The sequence below is a fragment of the Acartia tonsa genome, chromosome 8, assembly GCF_053477335.1.
Source record: "Acartia tonsa isolate MP-2025a chromosome 8, ASM5347733v1, whole genome shotgun sequence".
Taxonomy (NCBI): Eukaryota; Metazoa; Arthropoda; class Copepoda; order Calanoida; family Acartiidae; genus Acartia; species Acartia tonsa.
The window spans coordinates 10,088,237-10,110,649 of record NC_137267.1 but is presented as its reverse complement, the minus strand read 5'-3'; the positions used below and the strand labels follow the sequence as shown (position 1 = coordinate 10,110,649).

General features: G+C 33.4%; 1 protein-coding gene across 1 annotated transcript in view; it reads left to right on the top strand.

Moving 5' to 3' along the window:
- The window catches only part of LOC145325948 (uncharacterized), a 54,583-nt gene extending 32,853 nt beyond the window's left edge, over positions 1-21,730 (top strand). Inside the window, exons 9-14 of the mRNA XM_080168972.1 lie at positions 16,448-16,508; positions 17,348-17,440; positions 18,981-19,043; positions 20,668-20,771; positions 21,203-21,334; positions 21,592-21,730. Coding sequence (XP_080025098.1) covers positions 16,448-16,508; positions 17,348-17,440; positions 18,981-19,043; positions 20,668-20,771; positions 21,203-21,234 — 353 coding nt within the window. The 3' untranslated portion in view covers positions 21,235-21,334; positions 21,592-21,730. The remainder of the gene's footprint in view (positions 1-16,447; positions 16,509-17,347; positions 17,441-18,980; positions 19,044-20,667; positions 20,772-21,202; positions 21,335-21,591) is intronic.
- The last annotated feature ends 683 nt before the right edge of the window (positions 21,731-22,413 follow it).

The window sequence follows — 22,413 nt, the reverse complement described above, 5'->3', positions numbered from 1 at the left end:
GGCTTAAAACTTTGGAAACTTTTATTTCAGTTTGATTAATTGATTTAAACTAGCAGTGTCAACGCTTCTTAAAAGTACAGTAGTGTTAATTTTGTTCATATCATTGTGGATGTACATCAATTTATCGTCTATTGTCTTGTCCCTAAGGCATTTAGGCGATTACATTTGCTTTATTTCCATGACAGTTGGTAGAATTGTTGTAGTTCAAAAACTAAGACCCCCCCCCCCCCATTTTGAAATCGCCATTTTTTGTTTGTATATATAGAGAATTTAATACATTTGACTCCTAAACTCACGCCTCTCTCAATATTATATTCAACCAGGGATAGATAATCTGAAAATAAATCTATAAATTCCCCCATAGTATTATGGGCTGTTATTCAAACAACGTAATATTCGTAAGTCACAATAGTATTATTATTGATAAAAATCATTGATTGAAAAGTTTGGATACTTCTAGTTTAAACCAAAAAATCTGATCAAATAAAAGTTCCCAAAGTTCTTCACTTATGAATGGGAGTGTTTTTTTTCTTCAAACTTTGGGTATCAACCAGTATTATTTACAAAATATAGATTCTTTGTAATGTTTTAGTCTTTCTTGTAAACGTAAATAATATTAATTTGTTTATTACACTGTCCCCAAAGTTGAGTATCCAAACGTATCAACCACTAATTGCAATCCACAAAAGGGGTAATTTTTTTTTCTTTATTAGGGATGTACATTAATTAAACGACCATTGTTTTATCCCTTTAGATATTTGCATGATGTTATTATTATTATAATCGGCCAATTCTATGACAACTACACAAACTATTATTTTCAGAATATCCTTCCCTGTTAAGCGTTATGGCATCAGTTTTTGCCATACAATTCTCGACAACAAATTGATTTTATTGATAAAAAGAGTTGTATATATAATTTTGTATTAGATTAACAAGGATGTTTTAGTTCATAATAAGCACAGCTAGAACAAGAATTTTTAACAGTGGGTTAAGATTGGATGTTTTTTTTCTTCTCGTTACCTTCCGAACTGATCAAGTTCTCTTTTTAAGGGAAGCTTCACATAGTTCGTGAGATGGTTTTAGGCTATTTTCTATGTTACCCTTATAGATCATCAAAAGACAAAAGAGCAAAATATTAGATAACTCAAAAATTTTTAACAATTATATGTATGTATTTTATTTGAAAAATTTGTCATTTATAAAGGAAGGCACTATATTATTTTTAAAGGATCATAGATTAAGAAGCACGGACAAATGCTTTAGTGACGTCATAGAGTAGGCGCGCTTCTCAAAAAGGGGGATATAAATATTATAATTTATTCTAAAGGTTTACCGCCAACGATTTTGATTTGAGCCGTTAAAAATTGACAAATAAAAACAATTCAAAAAAGGCAAAATAAAAATCTCAGACAAAAAAATATTATATAACCTATTATATAAAGTAGTAAAAAAAATATGTTCTTTTAATTTTAAAGACTAAAATTGGATTGGTCAACTTCCCCTATCCCTCTTTTCTTAATTATACCTAGAGGCCTCTAGGGGCGTTGCCGCTAGTGTCAACTCATATACGCAATTATGGATAATTCTGACAATACTTCGTTGATGATATTATAACATCACAAAAGAAATTTAATTATTATAGTCTTACTCTTAAATGAAGAAAGTTCTTTCACTTGATTTGATTTATAAAACCAAAATGACTTATAATAATTTTAAAATTATGTAGTCTTTGGCGGAAATTCAGCTGTAACTGACACATTATAAGTCTTATTTTGAGTAGATTTGCAATAACGTGAAATTTTTAAAGAAGAAATAGCAAATAACTTTTTTGGTTTTAATGTTGATGTTAACTCAAATTATCTTTTTTTATTACTATGTTAATATGTCAGTTAAGTACAACTTTCCAAAATAAAATTCGTCAAATTGCAAGAACACCTTATCTAATAAATAAGCAATTTTTTTGCAAGTTGGGAAACATGGTTGCCGTTTTTTTGCAACCTTTTTTGCGCACAAATTTTGGAATAAGGTATTTTTTTGTCTAAGATTTTAAGATCCATTTTAATAATACCATAAGTTGAAATCGTTCAACTTTAATTTCATATAATTTTAAACACTTCTTTTAAATAATAATTTAATGAAACTGCTTTTATGTTATGTTAAAAGTAAAAGTCGTTAAAGCTTAATGACGATCTATGTGAACTTAAAGACAAGGGTCATGCAATTAAAAGGTTTTTTTTCGACGATTAATAAGACCTAACGTCCTCTGCGGACTAGGGGCGAAGACGCTTGTTCCTTAATCATGTAAGAACATATGTAAACCATATCAACTTATATTAACATATATTTTGTGTTTGGAGGGGGGGGGGGGGGTTATGAAATAAATAATTCTTTTATTAACAAGCGAACAAAACTCCCCCCTCACAATTTTTTTCTAACACTTTTAGTCCTATCGGGGTTCGCCTGAAACTTACCTAACCCATCCTCATCTCGTTAATACTGTTTTAATTTCAAGTTTTTAGGTCGACAATGTGGCGTAGAATAAAAGTGGTCATTGCTGACATTTTATCAATATAACGTTATTCTAATGACATTATAGACTTATGATGTATCATCCAAACTACATTTTGATAGGGTTCCTAAATTTCTTCGCGGGGGGGGGGGGGGTCGCATCATTGCCTAAAACCTTCTCTGTACCAAAGTAAAATATCATTAAAAGTGTTGAACGATCGTGTAGCTATTTACTAGATCTTAACAGACATGCATACAGGCATTCTGTATATGTAGTTTATAGGATGTGGTGGGGGGGGGGGGGGATTCGGGTGGTCCTCTAGAGACTTGAGAGATATTCCCAAATAATCTTCAGTAACTATCTCTAAAAGTTAAATATTCGTTTTCTCTTATCTCTACCTTTGTCAATTTAGTAGAGATCAGCGAGGGAGGTGCATACTGACAAACAATTGGTTCCCTGTTAAACTTAAGGCATTGTGGTGACAATATTGTGTGTGGGAGTGGGTTTTAACACCCTTATTAGCGCAGGCTTTATCCCATTTCTTATTTCCTTAAGGTTTAAATAAACCCTCCTGGCTGATATTCAATTTAATTTGAAATGAAAGTTGCAATAACTGACATATTATTGACATGCTGTAAGATCAGATATTCCGACGACATTATTTCCAAAGATTAGGTATTACTACTAGAAATCCATATCTACTATAAAATAGCAGACTGGCTTAAGCTTTGTTGTTATAACAAAATTAAAGTAAAGCTTTGAAGGCATCTTCTATTCATTTTTCCAAATAATTGTCACTGCTACTGGTTGGGATCTTTAGCCCCTTGTTATTGGTTAGGTTGGTCGCTAACCATCCCCCCCCCCCCCCACCCCCACAAGTAATCAATTTTCCTTTAATTCCACCCAATTCCCCTTCCCCCCCCCCCCCCCTTCTCTGATTGTCATCTTCTAAAAACCAGTTTGGTTTCCCCACTTCCCCTTTATTCTCTGCTTCCAATAAATTTGAGCATTTGTATTCCCCCCACTACTTCTCCCCACCCAGGGGACTTAGACTCCCTCCCCCTCTCTTTTTATTTCTCTCAAAATTAATCCCCGTACCATGGGGGATTCAAATTCCCCTCCCTAAATGTTTTCCCCTTCTACTCTTAAAAGACAGGAAGAAAAGAATGATAAAATGATCAAAAAAAGTCCATTGTATATTTCTACTGGAACATATGCCCCTAGAAGCTTTTTTCGAAGGGGAAGGAAAAAATTAGAAGTAGAGACTAAAACCATCTCAATAAACTTTAATACAAAATAGCATAAAACAATTTTGAGACCTATGTGAAGCTTTCCAAAACTTATTCTAATCAGTAAATAGTTGGTCTTAACGAACTAACAAAAAGCTTACTACACAATATATGACGATTCTAATGGTATGCATAAAATTTTCTACTATTAACACAAGCCGCGCAATTTTAAATCTTAAAATGTACGCATTTTTCACACATTTTCAATTGGCCATATTTCATTAATCTTCAAAAATAAGGCACTTTTGAAAAACCGGTTTTAAAGGGATAGTTTGTTGAAAACCATGTAATATTTTTTTCTGATACAAAATGTCCCATTTCAATAAAGAACATGAGATATTAATTATCAACTTCTGTGAATGGTAAGTGGTTTAAATAAAGCAAAATATGTCCTATCAAATAAAAAACACACTGCACTTTATATGAAAGGACGTATCTCTATCTTTTTCTCTCTTCCTTTTTTCTTTTTTCACTTATCCCTTTACGCCTGGTAGAAAAGGATGTTTTTGCTACATTATTAGAGATGTAAATTATGACCGACTCCAAGGGGTTAAATATTCAGAATTTGTTGCTAGATAGATAGAATTCGATGGATAGATACAAGCATAGATAGATAGATATATGTAAGAGAGAGAGAGAGAGAGAGAGAGAGAGAGAGAGAGAGAGAGAGAGAGAGAGAGAGAGAGAGAGAGAGAGAGAGAGAGAGAGAGAGAGAGAGAGAGAGAGAGAGAGAGAGAGAGAGAGAGAGAGAGAGAGAGAGAGAGAGAGAGAGAGAGAGAGAGAGAGAGAGAGAGAGAGAGAGTGAGATATGGAGAAAAAGAGAGAGAAAGAAGGAGAGAAAGAAACGAAAGAGAGAGAGAAATTAAAGAGAGAGATAGAAAAGCCAAAAAGGAAATGAGGTGTCAAAAATTCTAATTTTGATTAAATTTTATACTTCAAAATATATCATAAATATAAATAATTAACATTATTCTAAAACAAAATTTACGAGAGACAAAATCTTCTTCCCTTAGAATTTCATTTTCAAGAATTTTATATCAAATGTATATCAAAGTGTATATATAGTCAAAAATCAGGTTTCATATACTATAAATCTTACAAGATTTATTCTATTTATAATGCTACGCTTATTACTGGTTGGTTAAGTACTTTACTGGTGCCGTAATCATCATTGAATTATAGGACAATTGCCTAACTTAACTAAAAGAGCTATCCTTAACTAACGTACGGACTGACGGACGAACAAAATGACGCTAAGTATAGAAAAGCTTCGCTTTTAAAAATAGAATAATAGGCACTTTAAGAAATAGTTCCCAAAATTATTCTATAAGTATTCTATGGGCAAACTGTTTAAAATTGATTTTTATTTATCTCTGTATGATCTTAAAAAACTAATTTTCAGATACTAACGCTAATATTATACATAACTAATAACCATGTTTTTTTTCTTAAGTTTTTGGGTTTGGGGATTTTTCTAAGCGCATTTTTTATCCGTACCAAAATCAATATGAAATTTACGATAAGCAAGAACGATATTATCTGAAAGTAGCGCAGGAATAACTAGCTAAAAACATAAGAATGGCCAGGTTCCTCAAGGCATAAGACAATGAACAAATTGATTGAAAATAATTGTTTAAAGAGAATTTAAGTCCCCAAAGCAAACAAATAAGATATGATGATAATAAAAACTTTGGAGGCCAGTATAAATAATATTACAATGTCCCATCCCTCCCTTTTTCCGATTTATTCAGATTTGATACAAATCAATTAAATTTATTTGATTTATGATTTACGAGTGAATGCAACCCTAGACTCTAGGGGCTTTGTATTCGAAAGTTGAAAAAATTGCCTAAAACCATTTCATTTTACAACAAAAAAGCGTAAAAAAAACACTGTGTGACCAATATAAAGCTTCTCTATATTAAAACACTAATCGATATCGTAAGCAACATACTAAAAACCTTATTACTTAATATGATAGGATGACAATCTGTATTACTTTTGAGTCACTTATGTTCCTGTGACGTCATATACATTTCGGAAAAGGGAAGGGAGGAAGAAAATCTCTTCAAAGGAGATGGGAGAAAATCTCATTTGGAATCATCTCAACTTTATGTGGAGGTAGTGACAAAATCACATACATACATCCAAGTTATAGAGTAGCTGGGATACAAAAAAATTACCCGAAAGACATCTGCTATTTTATTTTTTAACTAGAGACTTCGACTTGGGGGGGGGGGGGGGGGGGGGCGACTTTCCACATTTTTTTTCCAGGGGCGTTTTCAATTGGAAGTACCCTCCTCCATAGAAACTTTCCCTGGAATGTTCAAGCGGTTAGCGAGATCCTTTGTTACAAAACACACTTGCAGACTTTTATAAGGTTTTGAACAAAAAGTTGAACAACATGAAGTTATTGTTATTAATATATAATAATACTAGCGGCTACGCCCCTAGAGGCCTCTAGTGGCACTTTAAATGTTTTTTTTTATTTAAAATATCTAATTACAGAAATAATTGGTTTATGTTTCGCTGGAGTCTCTTTTTCGAGAGGGGTAATTTTTTTCTAGGGGCGATTTCTCCTGATAGGGTAGTGGTACCCTCCCCCAAAATAGTTATAAACCTTCCCGGGACTTTTGAGAAGCTACCCTGTTAAGGAGAACCCGATCGGTTCAGCGGTAAGCGAGATCCTTCGGTACAAACACACAGACAAACAAACACACAGACATCCTGTTACTTTAGTATAAGGATATCTTACTTTATTTCTAAAATTTATAGTAGAAAAGTAAAAAAAATTAAGTCAAAATGTTTTAAAATGATGTCTAAACAGGGTACTTGAAGCAATATTGTGAAGAAAAAGGTATCTTGGGTAATAATATGTTATAAAACATTTTAGAGTCAAGCCAAGTTGGAAATTTTTGGATAATAGCACACCCTGGATTTTTAAAACTTATTTGATTACCGTATTTGTTATAGAATTGGATTTGGATATAAAATTTACGTGGATATATTGAAAGGGGAAAAAATGTTGTCAATTTAGCTTGCTTTCATGGCACTCGTTTATTTGTAAGTTCGTTCATGCAAGTGAAGGGAGTGGATGAGTTAAAGGGGATGCAAGGGGGTATCGTTTTTTTAGCCAGCTGTGTGTTTGCCTTTATTAGAGAACATGAATATCTGTTGTAAGATCCAAGTAATAATATATCCATTAAACAAATAAATATACTATGAATAAAATTTATTTTTAAAATCATAAAAAATCCTGGATTAACGAGACCCAAAAATTTACACCATGCTTAAAGTTCTTTATTTTGTCATTGAAATTTTGTTTACTTCGTTGCCAAGAAAAATTAAATTTTTTGGACGACTTGTAAACAAGGTTTATCCGTCCGTCCGTCAGTCCTTTTCAGGGTTAATTCATTTATTACTCTCAATGTCAAGTATAAAACAAGGATGATAATTTCAATGTGTTATAAGATTGTTAAAAAATAAACTGTATTATAAACGTATTATATTATTATGAACATTTTTTCCAGTATTGCTTTGAAACAGATTAATATCCGCTGGATTAGAATCGGTTCTCAGCCATATTGAAAAATCATGTATAGCATCGTATTATAGACAATTTTCGACAAATTTTTAAATAAGAATCCTAAAATTAAAATTTTCCCCTGTCATAATATCCACGTATATTTTATATCCATTCTAATAATACACTGGACAACTGAATGCAGTTGCAGCTGAGATAAAACGCCATTAGCACATGATGATGAAACACCATTAAAAAAAAACTGCACTAATGCACTACTATTGTAAAAACGCAGGAATAAAAGATGTTTAAAATATGTTTGCTAAAGTTTTTTTATCAGTTATGATTGAGAACAAAAAAGTTAACACGCCACCTTTCCCAAGAGATCTAATTCATGAAAAACAATCTAAATTAAAAATAATAAAGTAACATTAAACCATCTTAGACCCTAAATGAAGCTTTTAAATGTCTTTAAAGAAGCATAAAACCATCCCATAAAAAGTTATTATAAGACTTTTTGGACTATTGCAATAAACAGCCCAATGTCACCTCCCTCATTCCCAAATACCTTTAAAAATTGTTCGTTAAACAATTAAAAAGTCCAATTTTCATAAAAGATTCTAATAAGCATATCTATCCATTTATTACACAATACATGTAATTTTACAACGATATATTTGCTAGTAATTAATTTTTTTTTACTTTTTCTATCAATTATGATGTTGCATACTTCCATCTAACTAAGGTCTTTAATTAATCAACTTTACATATTTTAGAATAGTAGCTTAATATTAGTTAAAACCATTTAAATATTTTAATATAGTAGAAACAGCGTATAGTGTCCAATTAAAAATGACCTGTATACTGGCCTATCATTGGTTACTTGTATTGTATGACTTCATTTTTTATTGGACACTATACGCTGCATCGATAAAGGTACACTTATCTGCTACATAATAAATAGGTATGCCTATATAAAGGGAAAGTTTGGTAGTCCTTTAAAATTAAAGTTTTAATTAATTACAATTACATCACAAGAAAAAGAGAAAAATTTTACAGTTTTTCCGGGCTTGAACGTAAATGTCTCTAAAATGGGTGAAAATTTTATAGATTTTGTAGCCTATTATTGGGTATTGATAAGTATAGGGGATGGAGGGTGGGGGGGGGGGGGGCAGATGGTAAATTCTGCAGCCCGCCAAGTTTTTGTTGGTACGGGATGGGAGGGGGGGGGGGGGGAGAAAAAAGCATAAAATTGTTGTAAAGAGAACGTAAAAATGTTAATAAAACTACGCTAAACCACCGTTTTCACTGGAGTTTCTCGAGTACCTTGTCATAAAGGATTCAGGACAGTTATGCTTAAAGATTAATTATAGAAAACTTCAAATAAAGATTTTTTTTTATAGAATAAAAAGTTAAAAATGAAACTGGCAACGGCAGTTTTTTAATTTATAAAACTTTGGGCCCCTAAAAATTTTTCAGTGGTTGATGAATACTTCCCAAAAATATCTTAAAACATTCCTTGGACCTTAAGGCTTCAATGTAAAAGAGAACCATATCGGTTCAGGGACTAGCAGACAAAAAGACATTCTGTTTTCAATACAAGATTAAGAATTTATTAACACCAAATATTCGTTTTAAATATCAAGACCACTTTTATTTTAAAATTAATCTTATTTTAAAATTTCTAAGTTTACAATTTGTTTTGTTTTCAATTTATTTTCAGAATACTTATCCCTCCCCTGGCCAATGAGCTGAGAGAAAAATTGATTAAAACAAATGTAAATGGACGGAGTAAAGGGCTTTTTCAGAGGGGGGGGGGGTTTTATTTCCAATGGTTAAATGTCTATAATTTGTCCTAATTTTCGATAATCGTCGATAATTTCTACCCCCTAGCAGCTTACAATTTTTTTTAGTTTTGAATTTAGTCAATGTATAGGAAAATTGACTGACAAATTTTTCCTATTATTTTTGTCTGAAGCATAAGATCTTAGTAACTATTGAACCGATTGGTTGTTTTTGGGAAGCTTTACATAGGTATTGTGATGGTTTTAGGCTATTCTGTTGTCAGATTTAAGTCTTGCGGTTGGTTTTAGGCTATTTTCCTTGCCCCTCTCTGCTTCTTTGGATATAGATACCGTAGGTGCTAGGGACGAATGCGCTAGTAATCCATAATACAGAGTATTTAGGGGTTTATTTGAAGCAATTGCGTTATTCCTTTCGATGAAGCTTTATAAAGGTCTTAGGATGACTTAGACTAATTTTAAGTCATTTATGTTATAATAGTAATATGTAATAACAGTACACTTAAAATTTAAATTAATTATATAATTCAATGGATTTCTTATTACTTGGATCTTACACCAGATTATCATGTACTTTACTAATAAAGTAAAACTTGTAGAAGGCTAACGTAACAATCAACCCAATTACCTCCCCTCCTACTGGATGAACGAACTGACCAATTAATGAGAGGGGAAATTGCAACCTATATTGACGACAATTTTTCCTCAAAATATATCCACCTATATTCTACATCCGTTAATAATTCAACCATTTATAAAAATGTATTTTTTCCTACGTCTAGGTTCACACTTGGTTTTTTACAACAATAATAAAATTGATATAATTTCTCATTCGTGTTTTACGGCATTTTTATAATTTTAAATGGTCCCAACAAACCGTTTAGGTGTTTGGAAAACGGGGTTGATAGATAGATTTAAAGATAGATTAATAGATAGATTTATAGATGGATTAATAGATAGATTTATAAATAGATTAGTAAATAGATTTATAGATAGATAAATAGATAGATTAATACATAGATTTATAGATATATTTATAGATAGATTAATAAATAGATAAATAGATAGATTAATACATATATTTATAGATAGATTTATAGATAGATTTATAGATAGATTTATAGATAGATTTATAGATAGATTTATAGATAGATTTATAGATAGATTTATAGATAGATTTATAGATAGATTTATAAATAGATTAAAAATAGATTAAATAGATAGATAAGATAGAAATAGTTAGGTTGATTGATTGAGAAAATATTTCTATTTGATAAATAAATATTTAAATAAAATATCATTTTTAAAATAATGTATATAAAAATGTCTATAAATAGCCAAGCAAAACTTTTAAAGACTGTAAAATAATTTTTACGTGGCCAAAAATGACTTGAAATGATTTAATTTAACTGTGTATACACGGCTAACCTTCATGATGCATAACTTTTACATTTCAAGATATTTTTACTTTTTACCTTTTGAATTCTTGTTTATTGCTTAATTTGTCTGCTGTTCCGGAGATTACAGGACGTACATATAGACTACAAATATAAAAGATAATTTCAAGATATATAACATCATCCTATTATACGAAGTAGTAAGTTTTTTTTTCTGTAGCTGTAGGTTTCGATAACTACTAACCCGATTCTACATTTTAGGGGAGCTTTACATAGTTCTGGTGATGGTTTTGACTATTTTAAGTTGTTCATACCCCTTGAATACAGAATCCTTAGATGCTAGGGGCGCATCGGCTAGTTTAGAATAAAAAATTCTTAAAGTTGAATGAATATTAAAAATCATTTTCTCTCTCTCTTTCTTTTTTTCCCTTTTCCTCTTTCTTTTATTTTCCGTCTCTCTCTTTTCTGGCAAGCTGTTCTCAAACCCTTTAATCCGTTGACTATTTAGCATTACCAACCATAGGGTTTGCTATGTGTAATACCAATAGCAGTCAAGATATACCCCGATCCAAAAAAACAGCTTAACTGCATAAATAATATTTTCTCTGGGGAATAGTTCTGTATCGCTTTATATTATAGACAGCTTTCCGCGAATATTAAAGTAAAAAATTATAAGATTAAAATCAGATGTATGATTTTGATTTTGATATCGTTGAGCAGCATTGTCTGTAATTTGAGGCTATATATGATTTTTTGGTATGGCTGAGAACCGGTTTTTATTAGCGGTTTCGAAGCCATACTGGAATTTAAATTTAAATTAATTACTAATCAGTTTTTTTTACTAGGAGAAAATCTAAAAGATAGCACTATATGATATACTAGCGGCTTCGCCCCTAGCCTCTAGGGACTTTGCCCTAAGAAGTGATCAATAAAAATTAAGGTGAAATTCGTAAAAGGACCAGGGAAATCTTCTGCAAAAAAAAAGGACCAAGGAAATCTTCTGCAAAAAAAAATTGGGAGGGGATTTTTTGTTTTTTTGGGGGGTTGGGGGTGTCCAACCACCCAATAAAATAGCCTAAAACAACCACAGGACCAGTAGGTATATTCCCTGAAGAGAAGAATCCAATCGGTTCAGTTGTTACCAAGATCTTAAGCTTCAGACGGACGGACGGACGGACAGACGGACAGACATCATTCTACTTTGTATTATAGACTAGTGACTGCATCCCTTGCAGGGGCTCTGCATTCTAAGGGGTAAAACGGGGGCAAAAAAGAGATTTAACTCATCCCAAAGCATAAATTAGCAATAGCCTAAAACCATCCAGAGACCTATATAATGCTTCCCCAAAATGGAGAAATTAAGGTATATTCCCTGAAGAGAAGAATCCAATCGGTTCAGTTGTTACCAAGATCTTAAGCTTCAGACGGACGGACGGACAGACATCATTCTACTTTGTATTATAGACTAGTGACTGCATCCCTTGCAGGGGCTCTGCATTCTAAGGGGTAAAACGGGGGCAAAAAAGAGATTTAACTCATCCCAAAGCATAAATTAGCAATAGCCTAAAACCATCCAGAGACCTATATAATGCTTCCCCAAAATGGAGAAATTAATCGGTTAACGAGTGATCAAAATCTTAAGCTACAGACAAAACTACTTTACTACTTTATATAATAGGAATTATAAAAAAAAACAAGTTTTTGAATTAGACCAAACTAACGGAAGAACATTGTTATTTTATGTAGTAGATGTGTATATATTAGTCATGTAAATTTCAGAAGCTAATTTTGACAGAAACGGACATTTAAAAGTTTAGAGTAGATTCGCTTTGAAAAGGGAATTTTATGTCTTCCTGTAAAAAAATATTTTCAAAAAAGTATTTATTGGGGGTGTTTTCAACCCCTATCTGATGGTTACATAGTTAGCTGAATCTCTCCCTTCCCCCGGGGACCTTAATTTATAGAATACAAATATTCAGGCGTTGTGTGTGGGGGGGGGGGGGAGGGGTCGTTACATTCCCCCACCCTCGAGTTTTTTGCCCTCATGTGTGTATGTGTTTAAATAAAATATGTGGGTACACACACATACACACACAAACACACAGCATTTTCTAAACATTCGTTGCATTTAAACAGCTCAAATTATCTTTTAATTTTGTAGATCAAAATTCATCAAATGATAAATTTTTAAATTAAAGAGATAATTTAATTACTGTTCAAAAAAATTCTACTTCTCATTTTTTTATTATAGAATTTTTTTATAATTTAATATCACACCCCCAATAAAAGCATTTTTTGTGTTCACTACCAGCAAACCAACCAACCCTAACCCCCCTCCCCTCTTGTCTACTTTTTTAACCTAACCCTTCCCTCTTCATCTCTTCCGTTGGTGAAAAATACCTTTTATCCACCCGCCCCCTTACATTTCTAAAAGGAGAGTAAAAATTCAAAATAAAAGAAATAATTTTAAAAATACAAGAAATCTTATAAGAAACAAGGATGACAACATCCATAAAAGCGAAGCACTGAAACGATAGGACAAACGGACATTAACACTTATATATTGTCAGAACTAAATAATCAGAATATAAATATATAAGAGTCGAAGCAAAATTCTAAGTAAATTTGGTTAAAAAAATGCTTTATACAGGATAATGTTTATGGACATACCTACATTTTTAGGACTTGATTATAGAGTTGCTTCGCTTATAACATTATACTTTGTTCTCCCAGGAATCAATATACCAAAAATCAGATCAATCGGATGATTTGATCACATAAAAATTTGTTGTTAAAAAAGTAAAAAAATCAACATGTTTAAAACGGACGTACGGACATTTTGGTAATGATTATAGAGTTGCTACGCTTTCTAAATCGTACCTAACTATTAAAGGAATCACCATGCAAAATTTGAAATCGATAGGACAATCCTAACATGCCTAAATTAACGAAAAAAGCTATCCGTTACGGACGTACGGACGGACGTACGGACGTACGGACGGACGGACGGACCGACCCTAATTATAGAAAAGCTTCGCTTTTAAAAAGTATTTTGCTATTTCTGACGCCTGACTTTGAACATTGGGGTAAAAAGGGGAAAATTCTAAAATTGAAATAAGTCAGAGAACTTTAAACAAAGGTCGTGCAATCAAAGGGCTAGTAGTAATTGGAGACGTATTATTGATTTAATTGTCTTTCATTATGTGAACATACTCAAGATTCAATTACTTTGCTTAATCATAGGCTATTAAAATGTTAATTTTACAAAGAGTTCAGCGTCTGTAGGTTCCTTTTAACATATACCAACCCCTTCAAATGGATGAATTTGCAGTAGGAAGAATGTTTGTCTGTTCTCGGCATGAATGATACAAAACGGTAGGATAAAGGGAACCAAAGGGATAAGACAATGGACGACAAATCGATGTACAAAATTAGCCTTTCTGTAGATTAAAAGTATTGGTCGAAAAGATTTGACACTGCAGATTTACACCAAAAAATAAGATACCCAATGTTATAAGCCAACGAGAGAGAGAGAGAGAGAGACAGAGAGAGAGAGAGAGAGAGAGAGAGAGAGAGAGAGAGAGAGAGAGAGAGAGAGAGAGAGAGAGAGAGAGAGAGAGAGAGAGAGAGAGAGAGAGAGAGAGAGAGAGAGAGAGAGAGAGAGAGAGAGAGAGAGAGAGAGAGAGAGAGAGAGAGAGAGAGAGAGAGAGAAAGAACAGATTTTTAAAGTACCAGTGAGTACCAGTGTAATTAACAGAGAGAGAGAGAGAGAGAGAGAGAGAGAGAGAGAGAGAGAGAGAGAGAGAGAGAGAGAGAGAGAGAGAGAGAGAGGGAGCAGATTTCTAAAATTTGAGTACTAGTGTAATTAACAGTCTAAAATTTTGGTCCCTATTTCCCAATTTTTTTTTATAGATTTTTGTATTAAATTGATCGACTTTTATAAAAACAACCCTTGAAACTAGACCATGTATGTTTGTATTAAACATATTTGGCTGGAAAAAATATGCCTTCCTGCTAACATACATAACCCCTTTTTACCCTTAGCCAGGGAGGGAGGGGATATTGACAGTTAATCCAAAGTTTTATAATCAGGCTCTCTTTTTCGCTGGCTTAAAACTTTTAGCACTTTTTTAATGCTTGATTAGTTGGTTAAAATAAGATGTGTAAAAACTTTTTCACTAAAAATAAGTTCTTTAGAAGAATTAGTTTTGTTCATCATTATTGAGGATATACGTCCATTGTCTTATTCCTGCAAGCCCTGCTCTTAAACGACCCCTTTTCAACCTACCCTTGACTTTCACGTACCATCTAACCAACCCTATGCTTTTCTTATCCCTTTTTTTCAAACCCTCTCTCTCGCCTACCATATATCGATACGGTATCAGTTAAATACATATACTAAAAGTGGTTTAATACTTTCGGATAATGGATGTAAAACATACGTGGATATTTTGACATTTGGGAAACATTTTCGTCAATTTGGTGTAAGATCCAAGTAATAATATACCATTTTTCGGAAAAATCATGTATAAAAATGTATAAAAAGTTTATTAATTGTTATAAATTTGATTAAATAAAGAAAGTATAATAGACGGGGGATCACTGTATTAGAATACAGCGTTGGTACAATTGGAATACAACGTTGGAACAATTTGATCCCATTATTGGTTAAAAAGTGAACATAATTTGGTACAAAAGGACACAGCTAAATTTAATTCATCAGCTTTGAATAGTTGATTTCAGTTTTGTCATCCCCGAGGGGCCGAAAGCCAGGCCTAACAGAACTGGAACTAATTAGTTATATTTATATTAATATTCATGGAAAATTGTCTGTAATATGATGTTATACATAATTTTTCAGTATGGCTTAAAATCGGTTTTATTCCAGCCGATAATAATCGATTTTGAAGCCATACTGGAAATTAATTTCCGAATTAACACGATTTCTCCAAAAATTTGTTATATTAGCTTGCCCGCATGAAGATTTCCCCCAGGGGAGGGGGAAACTTGTGTGGTGGGGGAATCTATGATGGGGCAAATCAAGGGTAAAGGGAAAGGTGCGAGGGGGAGGGGTGAATGATAAATATTTTTACCTTTAATGGCGTCTTTTCATACACCATAAGGATATATTTATATAATTATTTATGTATTAAAAAATCTCACATAAAAGATTTAAAATATAAATTAATTTTGATAGATTGTTTAAAGATACTAGTTTATGCAACCTTAGAATCTAGCGGCGCAGCCACTAGCATTCAAAAATTAAAACAATAGCCTAAAACTATCCCAAGACTGAAATATTAAAATCAACTAGCCTAAAACCATTCTGAAAACAACGCGAAGCTTCCCTAAATTGGAGAACTCAATCAGTTCAGTAGGCATCAAAATCTTAAGTAACAGAAAAACCTTACTACTTTACATAATAAGATGATATTAAAGATCAAGAAGTCAATTTGTCTATGTTTAAAGTAAGTTTGATTTTAAGATCTCTCAAAGAGCCTTTCTATATAATAAAAATTTTTCATATTTTTCATTCGCAAATTAAAAATGCCCAAAAAAGCACAAAAAAATTGTCTAAATTTTTTTTGCATTATACAAATGCAGTTACTTAATAAAACGCCATTGAAAGTTGCATTTTTAATTTCTAAAGATCAATCAATCAATTTAAACGCCATTAAAATAAAATGCGCTATAATCCTTGGAGAGAGGGGACTTTGGGAAGTTTATAAAACCAGCCCCCAAAGTTCAGAATATCGTTTTCATACTCGTTTCGTTGGCTTAACAACTTTGGGAAAATCATTGTAAATTTGATTGGTTGATTCATTAAGTTGAGTGTCCAAACTTTTAAACCACTAATTGTAATCTACAGATTGGATAATTTTGTGTATCATATCTTGCTCTTAGTAATTTTTGTCTATTTTCAGGTTTTTTCTTCCCCCCAGCTGGCTTAGGGAGCCCATTGAACCACTGGACCGGTTATGTTAGGTAATCAAATTTCATATTATCTAATTTTAAAAAAGTTATTTATTGCATTGTATTATAGACAACTCTCCGTGGAAATAAAAATGAAAAAAGATTAAAACCAGTTTTGTTAGACCAGAGAGGTAAAAGAAAATATTTTTTTGGTATAGCTGAGAACCAGTTCTAATCCAGCGGATATTAATCGGATCCGAAGCCATACTGAAAAAATTATTACCAAGTTTTGACTCAGAAGAGGCTTTATGTTCGATTGAAGTATTTTGGACCTAAAAATTAAAGTATATATTTTTCAAAGGATAATTTGCCCCTAATTTTTCCACCTGTCATAAAAGTAGAAGACAAGATAGTTTATCATCAGAAAACGCTACTGCCCAAAGTCTTATAAAAACGTTATTTTATTGGTTGGCTCAACACCTTTGGTGATTCTGTAAATGGGGTAATTTTGTGTATCATAATTGGGGATGTACATCAATGTATAGGCCATTGTCTTATCCCTTCAGATCCTAGCTATTATTGCCTATAAAATGTTAAATTTACTTTTATTTAGAATGGTTTGATTGAATTTTATTTTTTAAATATTAAGAATCATTAGATAATTCAAAAAAGATCAAGAAAGAAAATGTAGTACCGGGTTTTGTCATATTTTTACAGTAACTTTTGATTAGGTTAGGTTAGGTAAATGTTAATAAATATACTGCAGGGTTAGAAATTGGCCCCATAGGGATAAAGAGCCACCCGAAGGGCTAAAAATTGGAGTAAAGCCACTAACTAAGCTACTGTGAAAATACTACAAAACCCGCTACTTTGTTTTCTTTTCCTATGATCCAAAAATTGTAATGTTTTAGTGTCCGTAAGAAGAGGAAGCCCTATTCTAAATTTCAACTTGCAGAGTTAGAAAAAGAATATCTCTTCAATGCCTATGTATCAAAACAAAAACGGTAAGTATCAGCCAAAAACAAACAAGGATTACTACATCCATAGAAGCGAAGCTCAATAGACCAGACCGTCAGAATAAAGACACTTAAAATTCAACACTTTTTAGAATCTGAAACAAAGTTCTTTTAAAGGATGAGTAATACGGAAATACTTACATATTTATACTTATACTATAGACATGCTTTGTTCATTATGATGTATATATTTAAGACTTAAGAATCAACATTATGTAAAATGAAGTGAAAAGTATAATTGTCTCGGATATAAAAGCTTATTTATGATTATAGAGTTGCTACGCTTTCTAAACTCTACCTAATTTACAGGAATCATCATGTCACATTTAAAATTTTGTACTTTATCATTTGATGGGTTAACCTTCCCCCACACCATCCCTCTTTGCCCCTAGAGGCCTCAATTGGCGTAGCATTCAATTATTGATAAAACATTGAAAAAACCTATACAAGATAATTAACCTTAAAAATGTTAAAAAGGTCCTTTTTAAGTACATGGTAGCTTTCTATAGTTAAAATATGGTTGTAGCTTATCTAAAAATTGGACTTGAGCCAAAAATTTTACCTAATTTCTTTCAGTATTAGGTAGTTTGTGTGTGTTTGTGTGTGCGTTTGTCTGTGTTTTTGTGTGTGTTTGTGTGCGTATTTGTGTGTGTATCAAACAGGTAGGAAGAAGACAAACACGACACTAGAATTAATCCACGTACCTTTCTTTCCCCCACCAGCTACCAAAGACAGATTTTTTCTTTGTGGTTATTGTTATGCTTTTGGGAAAGAAGGAAAAGGCTTAATGTTTTAAGGCAAAAATGCTTATACTAATACTGTTTTATAAAGTAGTAAGGTTTTTTGTCTGAAGCTTAAGATTTAGATAACTACTGAACCGATTGAGTTTTCCATTTTAGGGAAGCTCCACATAGGTCCTTCTAACTTATTCCCCAAATTATTTTTAAGAACACTTATCTGTGACTTGAAATATCTATGTGAAAGTTACTTTCACTTTTAAGAAAAAGACCTTTTTGGAAGCCTGGTTTATTTTTTGGCACTCCAATAATTGGTGTTTTACTCTAGGGAGGGAGGGGATAATTGATTGTAAATATTATTTCTACAAACGTATTCTGTTAAATCTAATTGTTAGCTTTATCAACTTTTGAACAAATGAACAATATCAAAACTTTGATAGTAAGAATTATTAGAATAGCGTTATAAGGACCCTATAAGTTTCAGAAAATTATCATTATAAATCAATTCTTCACAAAATATGGCACTACAATCAGGAAGGAAGTGGGCATTGAGCTGTTTATTACACTAGTTCCCAAAGTTTTATAATGACTTTACTTTAACGTTGACTTTGAGGACTTTTATTGAATTTTGATGTTTGGTTCATAAAGTTGAGTGTCCAAACGTTTCAACCACCAATTGTAATCTAAAGTAGGGTTAATTTTGTGTATCATAATGTATATAAATGTATCGGCCATTGTCTTATCCCAAAGACCCAAGTTCATCACGGAATTATATTCTTTTATATTTTCAGATGGGAGCTTGCACGAAATTTGAACCTGACAGAGAGACAAATAAAAATCTGGTTTCAAAATAGGTCATGGGTTTACTTTATGATTACCTTTTTTAGCGGATAAATTTATTACATTTTTTTATTAGTTGTTATTATCCGAAGTAGTAAGATTTTTTTAGTCTGAAGCTTGAGATCTCATTAAGTGCTGAACTGATTGAGTTTTCTTTATGGGAAAGCTTTTTATAGGTCCTGGGATGCTTTTATGATTTTAGGCTAGATTTCTAGATTTAAGCTTTTCTCAGTCTCTTATATATGCCTTTAAATACATACCCCTAGATGCTAAGGGCGCATCCAATAGTGGTTTGAAAAAAATAGGGGGTGTTTGTAATTTTTTTCCCCAAAACAGTTATAAACCTTTCCAGGACATCTGTTAAGCTACATTGTAAAGGAGAACCATATCGAATCAGCGTTTACAAATCCTTCGGTACAACAGACAGACTCATAGAAATCCTGTTACTTTATATTTTGATTTTTCTTGTTACAGAGTAGCTTCGCTACTAAAAATCAAAATCAAACTTTACATATTTTATGTTTATATTAACCTACTTACAACTTTTTAAACGGAAACGTATTAAATTCACACCCTTTTCCTTATATAAATAAACAAAAAAGTAAATATTTGATTGGGGGATGGGGGAGGGGTGGATTTTTATTCATCCCTTTTAAACATATTACATATTTGTTTATACTATTTGAGAAAGTGCTAATTTGAACTTATGTCAAATAAATATTGAAACATTTCTTGGTTTCATAGCAGTTCTATAACTGCTTTTCTCGTATTCATTCGAATCCGGTGGATAGGAACCGGTTCTCATCCATACGAAAAAACTATGTCTAGCATCGTATTATATCCAGCTTTCTACGAATATAGAAATGTACAATCATAAGATTAATCTCATAATTGTACATTCTATATCCGCGGAAAGCCGTTTATAATACGATGCGAGAAATAACTATTATACTATTTGAGAAAGTGCTAATTTGAACTTATGTCAAATAAATATTGAAACATTTCTTGGATTCATAGCAATTCTATAGCTGCATTTCCGAAGACGAAAAAAGTCCCTCATTGACGCCATAAAAATGAGGGATGAGGAGAGGAGGAGTGGGAAAGAAAGCCCCTAAAAAAGAGATGGATAATCCATCGTTTTTATGACGCAACATGCTGATTTCTTGAGGGACTTTCTTCGTCTTCTGCTGCATTTCCCAAACCCTTTTTCTGCTTCTTGTTTTTTTTACATGGAATTGTGCAGTTTAACCAAGCGCTAAAAATTATTTTTTTTTCAATATATGTCAGGTGATCTTTAGATACGATAAAAAAAGGGATAAAATTTAACATTTTATTACATACAGTAGTGAGGTTTTTTGTCTGAAGCTTAAGATTTTAATAACTGCTGAAAAAATGAGTTTTTTAGGAAGCTTCACATTGGTATAGTAATGGTTTTAGTCTATTTTATATTTGAATTTAAGTATTGAGGTGGTTTCAGGCTATTTATCTATTCCCTACCTACCCCCACTCCTAGATTCAAGAGGTGCAGCCACTAGTATAGCCAAAAAAAAAATTCTATTATCAATTTTCCATGTGATCAATTTTTCCGACAAGCTAATGGGAAGAGTGTAGACCTAATAATGTAAACACCAACATAAGGAGGATGAAGAGTAAAAAGAACACTCAGAGGTCCACAAGCCAGCCCAATGGGGAGGGCGGTGGATCTGCCATACCCCAGCAGGCCAACCAAGGACACAATCTAGGTAACAATGGATGTAGAATATATGTACGTGGAGATTAGGACATGGGAAAATTGTCGTCAATTAAGGTTGCTTTTCCCCTGTCATTTATTGGTCAGTTTGTTTATTTTATTAAGAGGGGAGGGGATGGGTTAAAGGGAGGATATGGAGCTATCGGTATTTTAGCCAGCTACAATTTTCACTTTATTAGAGAATATGGTGTAAGATCCAAGCAATAATAAATCCATGAAATCCATGTAGGTAGTTTATAGATAGATAGATAAACAGATGGAAGGTGATAAATGAACAGGTAAAATACTGTAACCTGACTATTAATTGACTATATAATTTCTGTATGTTTAAGGTTTGTATGTCTTTGCACGAAAAAGACAATAATCTTTTTTTCATTTTAAAAAGGCATCAGTTTTGATAAAAACTATTCTTGTTTTAAATAGGAAGTTCTGGGCATGGCGTGTTAAAAGGATGAGACTCGGGCAAGCCCCAGGAAGAGCACAACAACAGTTCAACAAATAGTAACAACAACAACAGCTCCTGGGGCAGAAGCCATCTAAATAATAATACTACAGGTATTGCACACTCTTGCGGATTTATTTTCAACTATGCAAAATAAAAATAATACACCTACAAATAGGTAGGTACATATCATAATACCTTTCGCTTAAAAATACCAGTTAGGTCTTTGAATGTTATTATATATTATTTATATTTGTTTCAGTTTATTATTAACAATGCTAAATATTTATTTAAACTTTACTTTGATCCAAGAGTATTAAATTTCAAAGGCAGCTATAAAATATTAATTTTGAATCAACAATTGTTGCAGGTCTTGCCGAAACCTCACCACCACTCCACATTGGAACCACCTCCAGCACGGGGGGTGCCACATCAGGTCTTTCTAGCGGCGCTGCCGGTGGGACAGCTGCCGCAGCCCTCTCCTCGTCTGGCTCCAGCAGCGGCGGCGCCAACACCAGCGGAATCAGCAACACAAGTTCAGATCCCATCGCTGCTCCGGCCACGCCTGGCGGCGGCGTTGCTGATACCTGGACTACGACACCAAAAACAGAGCCGCCGTCGCCGCCGATGGCCAGGAGCTTTCTCAACTTTGAACCTCATTCTGCCTCGACTCCTGTCGGGGCCGGGGGCTCCTCCCTGGGGGGCCTGCACCACCAAGCAGGCCTGGGGGGCATCAACCATCAGTTTAACCCTCACCATCACCTCGGGGACGGCGGAGGTATAAGTCCGTTGACAGCTCATCATTCCGCAGTTTTTGCGGCATCACACCATCAAATGGCGGCTGCGGATGCTGCGGCCTTGGCAGCTGAACAACAGTCATTGTCAGCAGCTGCTCTGGTGAACCATCCTTCGTCGTCACAACACCAGCATGCAGCAGCCGCCGCCGCCCACCACTCGCACCTGGCCGCCGTGTCCCAAGCCTCGCACCACCACCCCCACGCACCGTCAATGCTTCAACCCCCGGTCTCGCGCCATTTCGGCTTTTTACCCTACGGGGCGGCGGCCTATGAGCAGGCCACTGCAGAGGCTGCGGCTGCCGCGATGGCGACGGCCGCCCTTGTCCCCAACCCCGACCCGTTTCACCATCTGCAGGTGGATTGTTGACCCTTGTTCCTGCATGGAGCCGCCCCGC